Source organism: Balaenoptera musculus, chromosome 8 (assembly GCF_009873245.2).
Source record: "Balaenoptera musculus isolate JJ_BM4_2016_0621 chromosome 8, mBalMus1.pri.v3, whole genome shotgun sequence".
NCBI classification, from domain to species: domain Eukaryota; kingdom Metazoa; phylum Chordata; class Mammalia; order Artiodactyla; family Balaenopteridae; genus Balaenoptera; species Balaenoptera musculus.
The window spans coordinates 11,706,725-11,719,846 of record NC_045792.1 but is presented as its reverse complement, the minus strand read 5'-3'; the positions used below and the strand labels follow the sequence as shown (position 1 = coordinate 11,719,846).

The following is a 13,122-nucleotide window of genomic DNA, read 5'->3' as shown; positions in this document are numbered from 1 at the left end:
GTAGTTAGTACTAGTTAGCGCTGTTGGTACAGTTAGCATTGTTAGTTAGTGTTGCTAGGTAGTGCTGTCAGTCAGTGGAGTTAGCAGATCACCATGATGCCGGGCCTCACAGCCAACTCTGCTGACGAGGAGATTCATATTGATGACTTCGAGATCCTCCGCACCATTGGTGAAGGCACCTTTGGTAAAGTGAAGTTGGCCTGGCACATTCTGACCGGGACACAGGTGGCTCTCAAGGTCGTTAAAAAAAGGTATCAGAGCTTCTCAAGTGCCCAGGCACTTTTCCGGGACGTGTGCGGTCTGAAGGCTCTCGATCACCCCAATATTGTCAAACTGCTGGGGGTGATTGACACAGAGAAGACATTTTTCGTGGTGATGGAGTACCTCAGTGGGGGGAACATGTACCGCTATTTGAAGACCCATGGCCGTATGACAGAGTTGGAGGCCCGAGGCCTGTTCCGGCAGCTGCTCTCCGCCCTGCAGCACTGCCACCAGAGGGGCATCGTGCACCGGGACCTGAAGCCAATGAACCTCCTCTTTGATTCCCACATGAATATCAAACTTACAGACTTTGGCCTCAGCAGCAAGTGTGATGACACTGGCCAACTGGACATGAGCTGCGGCACAGCCCCTTATGCTGCCCCGGAACTCTTGCTGGGGCAGAGGCACAGCGGCCCTGCGATGGACGTGTGGAGCCTGGGAGTAGTGCTCTACGCCATGGTAACTGGGTCCCAGCCCTTTGTGGGAAAAGACTTCCAGGAGCTGCTGAAGCAAATCCTACGAGGGCGATACCCCATCCCACCTTATCTGTCTTTGGAGATAAGGGATCTATTACAAAAAATGATTGTCCTCAACCCCAGTGACAGAGGCACCTTACCTGACCTCATGAGGCATCCATGGGTCAACATGGGCCAGAAGGAGCCACTCCAGCCACCCTGTGCAGAGGACCGGGAGGTGACAACGGTGAGGACTCCGGGCTTGACTTGCGACCAGATCCAGGACACTGGGACAGGCAGTGTGAGCTCCAAGAAACCCAAGGTGGAGGTCTCCATCATAACTCTGAAGCCCTTCTCTTGCGGGAACCTCTGTGGCAGTGAACTTGAGCCTTCTCCAAGCCCTGTGGTGTCCTCCCTGCAAACCAGGTGGCTCTACCAGAGAAAAAATGTGCAGCTGCAGGAAGACCAGCAGGCAGGGCAGAAGACCGGTGAGTCTGCCTGTCCCCCACCCAGCCTGGAGTCGAGGACTGCCACCCCCAGCCCAGTCCCCCAGTGTGGCACTGGGACATCCACCTCCAGCAGCAGCAGGATTGGAGCCCCAGAGGGAAGCAGCTGCCCCCTGGGTGTGTCCAACACTGGAAGGTCCTCCCACACTGGGCAGCCTGAGAGTGTGTCCTCATCCACTGTCTCTGGCCAGAGCCAGAAAAAGCAAGGGGTGGCTGGGAGAATCTGGAACTTTGTTTTGAAACATCTTTGTTGCAAGCTGCCCAGCATGAGGCGTCATAATAAAGTGAGCCCATGTGAACCCCATGGATGACCGAGGCAGGAAGGTCAGGCCGCCGCGCTCCCTGGGGCCCGGTGCAGGGGAAGAGGAGTGTGTTCTCTGCGTGGCCTTCAGAAGCATCGTATCCAAGACCCTGGCCAGCTCAGAGGATGGATGGTCCGGAGCAGCCCGGGCGACCGAAAGCGAGGCCGCTGTGGCTGCAGGTCTGCCCCTCAACCCCCACCTGGGTGAAACTTGAGAGACTGGACTGTCATTCCTGGGGCACGTCTCCCCTCCCCCACTCTTCTGTCTTCCGTGTTGGTGGGGGAGGGGGATAGTTCTTGTTCCAAGAACTCCTTGGTTCTTCCAATTCTAGTTAATAAACTTGATGCTCCAGAGAGATGCATCACACTCTGCTTTGCGTCGTCCCTGCACAGAATTGGGGCTGTGCATTTTCCAGTGAGACAAGCGTGCAGCCATGGAGCGCTTGGAGGTAGTCAGAACAACTAAAGGGAAAAATGACCTAAGAGAATTAGCACAGTGACTCCCAACAGCAACAACTGCTGCACTGCAGGGCAGAAATGCAGAAAGTGTGTATTACCTTCCTGCACTACCATTCCCGAACATTTTCAGAAGGGCCGAGGGGAACTTTTGGTCCCTGCGGCCTGTGTTAATTACAACAGAGAGGCCCATTAACAGGATCACAAGGTCCCGTGAACCAGCCTCTGCGCGGTGTGGTAAGGTCCCTGTGCAGCTGAGTTTCATGACTGTCGTGCAGCAATAAAGCAGTCTTTATTGAATTTGTTACCAAAAAAAAAAAAAAAAGAAATTGGAAACGTCATACACCGCTGTGGGGAGGTAAAATGGTGTAGTTCCTTTGGAAAACATTCTGGCAGTTCCTCAAAACGTTAAACATAGAGTTACCATAGGACCCGGCAATTCTGCTCCTAGGTATACATCCAAAAGAATTGAAAACACATGTCCACACAAAAACTTGTACACTAATGTTCATAGCAGTATTATTCATAATAGCCAAAAAGTGGAAACAACCCAAGTGTCCTTCCACTGATGAATAGAAAAATAAATATGGTATCTCCCTACAATGGAATATTATTCGGCAATCAAAAGGAATGAAGTACTTAAACATGCTGCAACATGGACATACCTTGAAAACATCATCAGTCACAAAAGGCTACATACTGTATAACTTCTTTAATGTGAAATGTTCAGAATAGTCAAATCTATAGAGACAAAAAGTAGAGTATTGGTTGTCTATGCTGAGGGAAAATGGGGACTGCCAATGGGTATAAGATTTAATTTTGAAGTGACGAAAATGTTCTAAAATTGAGTATGGTGATGATTGTACAACTCTGTGAATATATTAAGAACTACTGAATTGTATACTTTAAATAGGTGACTTGTATGGTGTGTGAATTATATCTCAATAAAGCAACAACAATAGATGAAATTGGGCAAAGGATGTAGGGATCTATTATCTTTTCAACTTTCCTATAAATCTAAGATTGCTAAACTAAAAAAGTATATTTAAAAAGATTATAAAAGTAATAAAACTATTTGTACGAACATTAGAAAATACAGTAAGAAAACATGAAGGAAAGAAATAATTTCCATACCTGGCCTTCACAAACAACTTTATTAATATTATTTTGATACATGTACTTCCAGATTTTTATCTTTGAATTTTTTAACAAGAATGATATTATAATATACATGATTTTTGTTCTTCTCTTTTTCTTTTTACTGAATAACTCTTCATCCTTATGACATACATCTATAATAACATTTATAATGGCTACTGAGCATTTTATTACCATAAGTTATCTAAGTAATCCCCTAATTTATACATTTAGGTTGTTTTAAATTTTATTATTTTATTTTATTTATTTATTTTTTTAACATCTTTATTGGAGTATAATTGCTTTACAATGGTGTGTTAGCTTCTGCTTTATAACAAAGTGAATCAGTTATACATATGTCCCCATATCTCTTCCCTCTTGCGTCTCCCTTCCTCCCACCCTCCCTATCCCACCCCTCTAGGTGGTCACAAAGCACCGAGCTGATCTCCCTGTGCTATGAGGCTGCTTCCCACTAGCTATCTATTTTACATTTGGTAGTGTATATGTCCATGCCACTCTCTTACTTTGTCCCAGCTTACCCTTCCCCCTCCCCGTATCCTCAAGTCCATTCTCTAGTAGGTCTGCATCTTTATTCCCGTCTTGCCCCTAGGTTCTTCGTGACCATTTTTTTTTTTTTTTTTAGATTCCATATATATGTGTTAGCATATGGTATTTGTTTTTCTCTTTCTGACTTACTTCACTCTGTATGACAGACTCTAGGTCCATCCACCTCACTACAAATAACTCAATTTCGTTTCTTTTTATGCCTGAGTAATATTCCATTGTATATATGTGCCACATCTTCTTTATCCATTCATCTGTTGGTGGACACTTAGGTTGCTTCCGTGTCCTGGCTATTGTAAATAGAGCTGCAATGAACATTTTGGTACATGACTTTTTTTGAATTATGGTTTTCTCAGGGTATATGCCTGGTAGTGGGATTGCTGGGTCATATGGTAGTTCTATTTTTAGTTTTTTAAGGAACCTCCATACTGTTCTCCATAGTGGCTGTATCAATTACATTCCCACCAACAGTGCAAGAGGGTACCCTTTTCTCCACACCCTCTCCAGCATTTATTGTTTGTAGATTTTTTGATGATGGCCATTCTGACCGGTGTGAGATGATATCTCATTGTAGTTTTGATTTGCATTTCTCTAACGATTAATGATGTTGAGCATTCTTTCATGTGTTTGTTGGCAATCTGTATATCTTCTTCAGAGAAATGTCTATTTAGGTCTTCTGCCCATTTTTGGATTGGGTTGTTTGTTTTTTTGATATTGAGCTGCATGAGCTGCTTGTAAATTTTGGAGATTAATCCTTTGTCAGTTGCTTCATTTGCAATAAATTTTATTATTTTAAACACTTTTAATGAATATTCTTGTAGATAAGTTACTGTATACACTTACGATTACTTACTCTGGATTAATTTCTAGAAAGGAAAGTGCTGGACAATAGGTATGTATATTTCTTCCAGAAAGACTTCTGCACCCACCAATCACGTATGTGACTGCCTGTTTCTTCACATAACTTCCCAAACTCCCCAGCTTACTATCATTTTTGAATCTTTGCAATTTGATGGGTGGAACACAGTAGCTTTTCTAATTTAATTATCTGACTGTTAATGACTGAACTACCTTCTTTTCTCCCTCCCTCCCTCCCTTCCTTCCTTCCTTCAGCTATATGTGTGTTTTCTTTTGTAAATTGGCTGCCTTTAACCAATTTCATAATTGGGAGCTTGTCTTTTACTATGGATTTACTGATATTGAGAATATATCTTAAATAGATATATAAATGTACATTGCAAAGTTTATTCTCAGGTCATTCATTTACTTTTTAATTTGTGTGGGGGGGGTTTAAAAAATCTATACAATTTAAAATTTTATAGTTCGGGACTTTCCTGGTGGTCCAGTGGTTAAGACTCCATGCTCCCAATGCAGGGTGCCCGGGTTCAATCCCTGGTCAGGGAACTAGATTCTGCATGCTGCAACTAAAAGATCCTGCGTACTGCAACTAAGACCCGGTGCAGCCAAATAAATAAATAAATATTTTTTAAAAAATTTATAGTCCAAGGTTTCTGTTTGATGTCATATTTAGAAATCCCCCCCATTACATAAATATTTACCCATCTTATGATTTTATCCATGCCTTTTTTTCATAAGGTGATTCTCCTTTTTTTTTTTTCTTTTGCTCAGTTTAGATTTATTTGTTTTTTCTTCTTATTATTTTTTTTTTTGGCTGCGCCACGCAGCATGCAGAGATCTTAGTTCCCCGACCAAGGATTGAACCCGTGCCCCCTGCAGTGGAAGCGTGGAGTCTTAAGCACTGGACCACCAGGGAAGTCCCTCTACTTTTTCTCTGGCACTATTTATAATGCTCTGTAGCTCTCTATGTTTACGTATCTTCAAACATATCCAGTGTCCCCCATTTCCATCAATGGTATCACCAGCAGTAGCCAAATTTGTCAATTCTTCCTTTAAAATTTAGCTCACATTTCTCCTTTCCTCTTCCATTTTTCTTAGTTAAGTCTCCCTGAGGTCACTCTGCTTCCAAATTGTCCTCCACGTAGAGTTCTCTTTCGAAATAATATTGCTGCACTGTTCAAAACCACCAATGACCTGTTTGCTGATATAAAATAACATCAAAATCCCTAGACCCTGTGCTCAATATCCTCCCCAGTCAGGTCATTCTAACTGCACATCCCTTGAAACACCTTCGCGAGGCTAGCTCGTCAAGGTACCTGTGCAAAATCAAGTGCAGGGCAGTGGGAGTGACACGCACCATGGAAACTGAAGCTGACCGTCCCCTCCCAGATACCACTTGTATTTTATTTTATTTTACATTTTTATTCTGGTTAAAAAAAAAAAAAACCCCACACATATCACAAAATTTGCTAAACATTTGTTTTGGACTAATTTCAGACTTATAGAAAGGTTTAAAAATAGTTCAAAGAATTTTCCGATATCTTAGAAGATAAATCTTATGCCTCTTCCCAGATTCCCCAAATGTTAACATACTTAACAAAGAAACCATGCTTGCTCTAGCATTCTCTTACTTTCTCTCTCTCCATGTTTGGACACAATGCTCCTTGTATTGTGGATACAGAGGAGGATGTGCCCGCACCCTCCCACCCTCTTACCGCCTGCTGTTGGCTGTGATTCATTTTTTCAGGGGTCTCTACCCAACTCGAATGAAAAGTCCCAACCTAGGGTTTTAGCATTGAAACTGAACTGAGAAAGAGTTCGGCCTCTCCTGTAGGAAAGGCATACTTGTCAAATGCTGGTGGCCTGTTTCCTGCCATGGAGGCGGGGACCATGGGGAGAGGTGGGTATGGGCTCAGCAAAGAGGGCAATTCCTCAGAGGAATTGGGACAGAGGGAGTCTGGGACGGAAATCCCCACACATGTTTACTCCTGCTGGAGTTCTTAGAGTTCTTAGAAATAACTTCATTAAAAAGCATGGGAGATTAATCCTTTGTCAGTTGCTTCATTTGCAAATATTTTCTCCCATTCTGAGGGTTGTCTTTTCGTCTTGTTTATGGTTTCCTTTGCTGTGCAAAAGCTTTTCATTAGGTCCCATTTGTTTATTTTTGTTTTTATTTCCATTTCTCTAGGAGGTGGGTCAAAAAAGGGTCTTGCTGTGATTTATGTCATCGAATGTTCTGCCTATGTTTTCCTCTAAGAGTTTTATAGTGTCTGGCCTTACATTTAGGTCTTTAATCCATTTTGAGTTTATTTTTGTATACAGGGATATATGTATACCTATAGCTAATTCACTTTGTTATAACAGCAGAAACTAACACAACATTGTAAAGCAATTATATTCCAATAAAGATGTTTAAAAAAAGAAAATTAAAATCACCTGTTTTCCCACCACCCAGAAAAAAAAGGAAAAAAAAAAAAAGCATGAGAATTAAAAGCTAAGTGCAGATGTTTGGATACAACGACACAGGAAAAACTGAGCAAGTGCACAGGTGTTTTAGGAAGATGACCTCTAGCAGTGATATTCAGAATGGTATGGAAGGAAAGGCCTGGTGACAGGAGCCCACCACCTAGGAGGCTGTTACTGTAGCCAGGCAACTAGTCAATCTGCTAAATGCTGAATATTTTTCCTTTGATATGGCTCTTGAGCTCACCACTTATTACGTAATTCGAGCCCTCCTCCTAGCACCCACTGTGGTCTTGTACCTGTTTGTTGAGAGGTCTACCTCCCTCCACTGGGTGATACCATTCATGGGGACCATTCACCTCTGCGTGTAGCAAGGATCGTTGTAGGGCAAATAGGACATAGTGTGCATGCAGAAACCTCAGAGTCAACTTCAGACTTTTGAACCCCACTTGTATTCAGTTTTAATAACTATGAGATCTTAGGCAAGAATTTTTGAACCATAATCTCTTCATCTTAGCTTTAACCCTTTATCTGGCTACTGTGAAGAGTAAATTAGATTACACAGTCAAAGCATAAATGCCTGGAACATAATAAGATTCAATTAATGTTAATATTGATATTAATATTATAGCTAGCCAAGTGTCTGGCACATGGTAGGTATTCAACACGGTAGGTAATTGTTTTTAATATATTTATTAATAATATATTTTTTAAATTTGAGTGATACCACAAGTAGAAATGAGGGTGCTGGGCACGAGTGTCTGCCCCACACAGTAAATGGGGTCTTGGCATAACTCTGAATAAAAATAGTTGGATCAGGCTTCCCTGGTGGGGCAGTGGTTGAGAATCCGCCTGCCGATGCAGGGGACATAGGTTCCATCCCTGGTCCAGGAAGATCCCACACACCACGGAGCAACTAAGCCCATGTACCACAACTACTGAGCCTGCGCTCTAGAGCCCGTGAGCCACAACTACTGAGCCCGCATGCCATAACTACTGAAGCCTGCGCACCTAGACCCCGTGCTCAGCAACAAGAGAAGTCACCAAAAAGAGAAGCCCGCTCACCGCAAAAAAGAGTAGCCCCTGCTCACCGCAACTAGAGAAAGCCCTTGTGCAGCAAAGAAGACCCAACGCAGCTAAAAATAAATTAATTAATTTAAAAAAAAGTTGGATCTTTGGGCCACATATAACATAGTTAATAAGGTTCAGCTGTTATTTAATCCCTTCAGTAGCAATTGCATTCACAGTGCTGTAAATGGCTGTTTGCATCAGGTTATCATCAAAAAAATCCTTCCAAACACTTTTAATCCCATCAGCAGAGAGCTCTCAAACTTTACTGATCCAGCAAAACATGATTAGGTGATTCAAGGTAGACTTGAAATCAATAAAATAGAGAGGAAAATTCAACACTTTAAGAATGTGTATACAATCTATTTTGTTTTCCTTCCTTCTCTCCACCTTCAAAACTATATAAAGGGGGAAATAGTATTTAGCGGTTCAGAATAAAGACAAGCCAGCCATCAGACTTCACAACTGCTCCCCTTCCGTGTGGTTGTCACCTACTGAGTCCTACTTGGTCACTCACTCTCATTTACTCGTACCTCTAGTCCTGGCTCACTTGCCCTCCTTTCTATCTCTACTCCTGTCATCATGCTTACTGATTTCAAATGCCTTGGACTTGTCAGGTCTCTGACTTCCACCTCCCCCTCAGCCATCATTTCCATTGTCATACCCTAACCCTCATCATCTAAAGAATTGAACCCAATCTCAAAGCTTGATTTCAAGCTTCACACTCCTGGACTACCATCTCTTAGCCTTTCAGCTCATTTACTCCCATTCTAGCAATTCTCTGATCCCGGCAGAGCCTGCAAGCTATTGATCTGACCACTTCTCCATCCATCACACCCTTCTTGCCATCATTCCCTTGTTACCTACCTTAGATTCTATGGTCCATTATATAACCACTCCCTTGCAACCACAGTAAAACCTCTGCCCAGCTTTTTCTGCATAATCACCTGCAAAGTGTCAACCTTAGTTCAGTGCAAGATTCTGTGTTCTACATGCCTGCAGCCCATAAGCTGAGCACTGCTAGAGAAAGCCACACACATTTGCTCATTGGTTTCCCTTTGAATGAATGATTAAAAATTCTCCAGTGGGCAGTCATCTCAACCAGTTGTGCTATATTTTCTAGTGAATTCTCTCTCTCTCTCCAGAGACTGTTTCCGACCTTAATCTCCCTCCTTAAGCCTCCACCTTCTACCCCACTCATTCTCATTCACTGAGAAAAACCAGCCATCAGATGAGCAATCCTTCACTCTCCCACCAGCAAATCTACCAATCTCCATGCATCTGTACCCACTTAACCTGCCTTCTCTCCTGTTACAGTGGACAGTGCACACCAGCTCCTATAAGAGGTAAGTATCTCCTCTTGTGCTTAATATCCCGCATGCTCTCGCCTTCTCAACAACTTTCTCCGGCAATACTTTCTTTTTCTCCTGTATCATCAATCTCACTCTCTTTACTGGATCATTCCCATCGGCATACAGTTACGCCTTAATAACTTTCCCTTGACTTTCTGCCCCAATCTTTCCCTTGACTCCCACATGCCTCTCAAGTACCACCCAATTTCTCTGCTTCCGTTCATAGCAAAAATCCTTGAAAGAATTATGTACAGCTGTATTTCCACTGTCTCAACCACCATTCTCTCTTCAACCTGCTTCAGTCAGGTTTTGGTCTTCATCCCTTCATTGAAACTATTCTTAATTAAGTCACCCATGACTTTTAATATTGCCATTTGCAATAGTCCCTTCTCTGTCCTTGACTTACCAAACTTCTCAATAGCAATGGACACACTTTTTAAAAATCAAATTTATTGATGTATAATTTACAGATAATAAAAGGTACACATCTTAAGTGTACAGTTTAATGAATTCTGACAAATATATACATCTCTGTAGCAACCACTACCACAAGTAAGATATAGAACATGTCCCTCACCCCCAAAGGTACCTTTATGCCCCTTCCAATCAATCCCCACAACCACCCTGATCCTAGACAACCACTGATACACTTTCTGTTATTATACTTTAAATTTTTCCTAGAGTTTTATATTAATGGGATTGTATATTATATTTTCTTTTTTTCTGACTTATTTTGCTCAGCATGCTTCTGAGATTTATCTATGTTATTTCATCTATCAGTGGTTCATTCCTTTTTATTAGTGAGCGGTATGGAAGCCATCTGCCTGTTGATAGACATTTGGGATGCTTCCAGTTTGGGGTTTCTACAAAGAAAACTGCTATGCACATTCATGTACCAGTCTTTGTGTGGACATATATTTTCATTTCACTTGGATAAATACTTCGGATTGAATTGCTGGGTCATAAAGTGGATCTTTAATGTATGAGAAATGCCAAGTTGTTTCCAAAGTGGTTGTACCATCTTACATTCTCCTCACCAGTCATCAGAGTTCTAGTCACTCCACACCTCACCACACTCGTCATTGCCCATCTTTTTTAGTCATTCTAATAGATGTTTTGTGATATCTCATTGTGGTTATAATTTTCATTTCCCTGATGACTAACGATGTTTAACATCTCATGTGTTCATGGGCCATTTGCATATAGTTTTTGTAAAGTGTTTGTTTAAATCTTTTGCTTATTTTTTATGGGCTGTTTTCTTATTACTGAGATACAAGAGTTCTCTATATTCTAGATAAGGCCTGGGTCACTTACATGTATTGTAAAATTTTTTCCCCACTTTACGGCTTGTCTTTCATTTTTTAAATGGTGCTCAAGAGAGCAGATTTTAATTTCAATGAAGTTCATTTTACGAATTTTTTTCTCTTATGATTCATGCTTTTGTGTCCTATCTAAGAATTATTTGCTGACTCCAAAATCTCAAAGATTATATTCTGTTTTTAGCTAGAAGTTTTGTAGTTTAAATGTTTACATTTTGGTCCATGATTTATTTTGAGTTAATTTTTATGTATGGTGTGAGGTAAAGGTTGAAATTCTTCCTTTCTATAAAAATACCGTGCTGTTCTAGTACCGTTTGTTGAAAAGACTGTCGTTTCTTCATTTAATTACCTTCTCTCTCTAATCAAAATCAGTTGACGATACATGCATGGGTCTACTTATGAACTCTATTCTGTTCTAAGGGCTTGATCAGAGGCTTCCCTCTTTTCTTCTGTCTATACCTTCTCCTTCCATCAGAGATTAGTAGGTGTTAATTAGAAAACATGAGTGGGAGCACAAGTGGGTAGAAGTAAGTGATGGAGAGGAAAAAGAATAATAATGTGTTAGAATGATCAGCATGGACAGAGTCCTGGAAGTGAGAGAGAACATGATACATGGAAACTGACTGAGTATGCCCTCAGTCTAGAACATAAAGGAGGAAAAAGAAGCATGAGACAAGGGAAGGGAAAGTTTAAGAACAGTCTCGTAGGCCATGCCAAGTTTGTACTTAAACCTGAGAGCAATGGGGAATTGACGTAATCAGATGTGTGTAAAAAATAATATTTAATGGTCGTATATAATAAATAAGTTTGCAGTCTTTAAAATAAAGTTTGTGAAGAACATTTTGCCACTTCAGAAAATTCACATTGTTTCATTTGAAAATTAAGATCTGTATGAACTACGTAAAATTTATATTTTAATATGAGCATTTAAAAAAGACTAAAAGGAAAGTGTACCGACTGGTTAACAGTAGTTATTTTTGAGTATTAAGATTGCAGATGGCTTCATTTTCTTCTTTTTACTTTTCTGTAGCTTTAAATTTCTTACAATTAGTCTGTATTAAATCTGTAATAAGATATTTTTAAAAGCATGCTAGAGTATGTGTCTTATTTTTAGAAGCGGTGCAAAATTACCGTTAAGAAAGATTATGCTGAGTGACATGACCATCGTGGCAGAGCAGGAGACACCACCCTCCAGCCCCCGACAAAGACCAACAATTAGACAGCTATCCACAAACAAAAATGGCTCTGAGAGAGTTCAGAGTCCACTTAAGAAACTTCAGCAACACAGTAGAACAAAACACCTGAGAATAACCACACAAAAAAGGAAGGAAGAACAGAATCATGTTGCCTGCATCATCCCAGCCCTCAGGCGAACCCTGCTCAGCACCAGGAGGGAGCTCCCCAGCTTGAAGAGCTCCCCTCGCTGGGAAAGGGAGAGTGAGAGCTTTATCAGCTGCTTAGGGCACCGCACAAGGGACTCACTTTGGTCTCACCCCACCCAGAAACTGAAAAAGCTGAGACATATAGAGATAGCTAGGGACAAGGAAGAAAAGCAGGGCTACCAGTATTAGCCACATAGCGGAGCGACCGTGGTTCCCAGTGACCTGCTCTGCAGAGGACACCAGCAGCTTTTGCCACTGAAGAAACCAATGCCCAGCAGAGCCAGCATGGACCCCCTACAGAGTCCACCATTGAGACTTCCTCCAAAGGTTTTCCTGATCACAGATGCCAGCCACCTGAGCATCCATCCTCAACTTCCCTCACCCCCAAAGCCGGGATCCATACTGGCAGCCAGCCCCAGCCTCTGTGGCTATATGAATACAAGATGCCAGCCTAGACCCAGGCAGCGGACCCCTCCACACACTCTGTGCACATCTGGGGCTAGCTAGCCCCTCCAGCTGTGCACCTGCACACGCTTGGCCTGACTTCCATCACTAGTCTCCACTGCTATGTGCACACCCTTGAGGAGATCCTGCAGGCACAGGAGTGAATGCCAATAGCCAGGGGCCCTACAGTGGCTTGTGGGCCTGGATCCAGCCCTGTCTCCTGACCCTGGCCTGTCCTGCTCAACTCACCTGCAGCTAGACCTTCCACCTATGCACTTGCCTGTCCCCAGGCCAACTCCTATTGCTGGCCTCCACAGCTATGCTGTGCCCATAGGGAGACCCTGTAGCCACAGAGTGGACACTGATGGCCAGGGCCCCTGCAGCTGCCAATGCACCCACAGTTGGCCCTGGCACCTTGCTGCTGACCCTGACCACCACCACTATGTGCTTTTCTGTACCTGGCCCGTGCCACTACAAGGCATCTGTACCCAGCCCCCACAGACAAGTGTCTGCACATCACCAGCTCTGGCCACCACCACTGCCTGCCCTGGTCCCT

The 13,122-nt window shown here is 42.5% G+C and overlaps 1 protein-coding gene across 1 annotated transcript; it reads left to right on the top strand.

The window, feature by feature from the left end:
- Positions 1-96: 96 nt before the first annotated feature.
- LOC118899020 (serine/threonine-protein kinase MARK2-like) lies at positions 97-12,311 on the top strand. The gene is made up of 3 exons (XM_036859916.1): positions 97-720; positions 9,387-9,415; positions 11,855-12,311. The coding sequence occupies exons 1-3, from the start codon at positions 97-99 to the stop codon at positions 12,309-12,311; spliced, it is 1,110 nt and encodes a 369-aa protein (XP_036715811.1).
- The last annotated feature ends 811 nt before the right edge of the window (positions 12,312-13,122 follow it).

Excerpts from the sequence above, each read along its gene's own strand:
- LOC118899020 (XM_036859916.1), top strand. The coding sequence starts at position 97 with ATGCCGGGCCTCACAGCCAACTCTGCTGACGAGGAGATTCATATTGAT. Across the intron at positions 721-9,386 it reads GAGTAGTGCTCTACGCCATG|TGGACAGTGCACACCAGCTC; the intron begins GTAACTGGGTCC and ends CTCCTGTTACAG. Across the intron at positions 9,416-11,854 it reads CACACCAGCTCCTATAAGAG|AAGCGGTGCAAAATTACCGT; the intron begins GTAAGTATCTCC and ends TCTTATTTTTAG.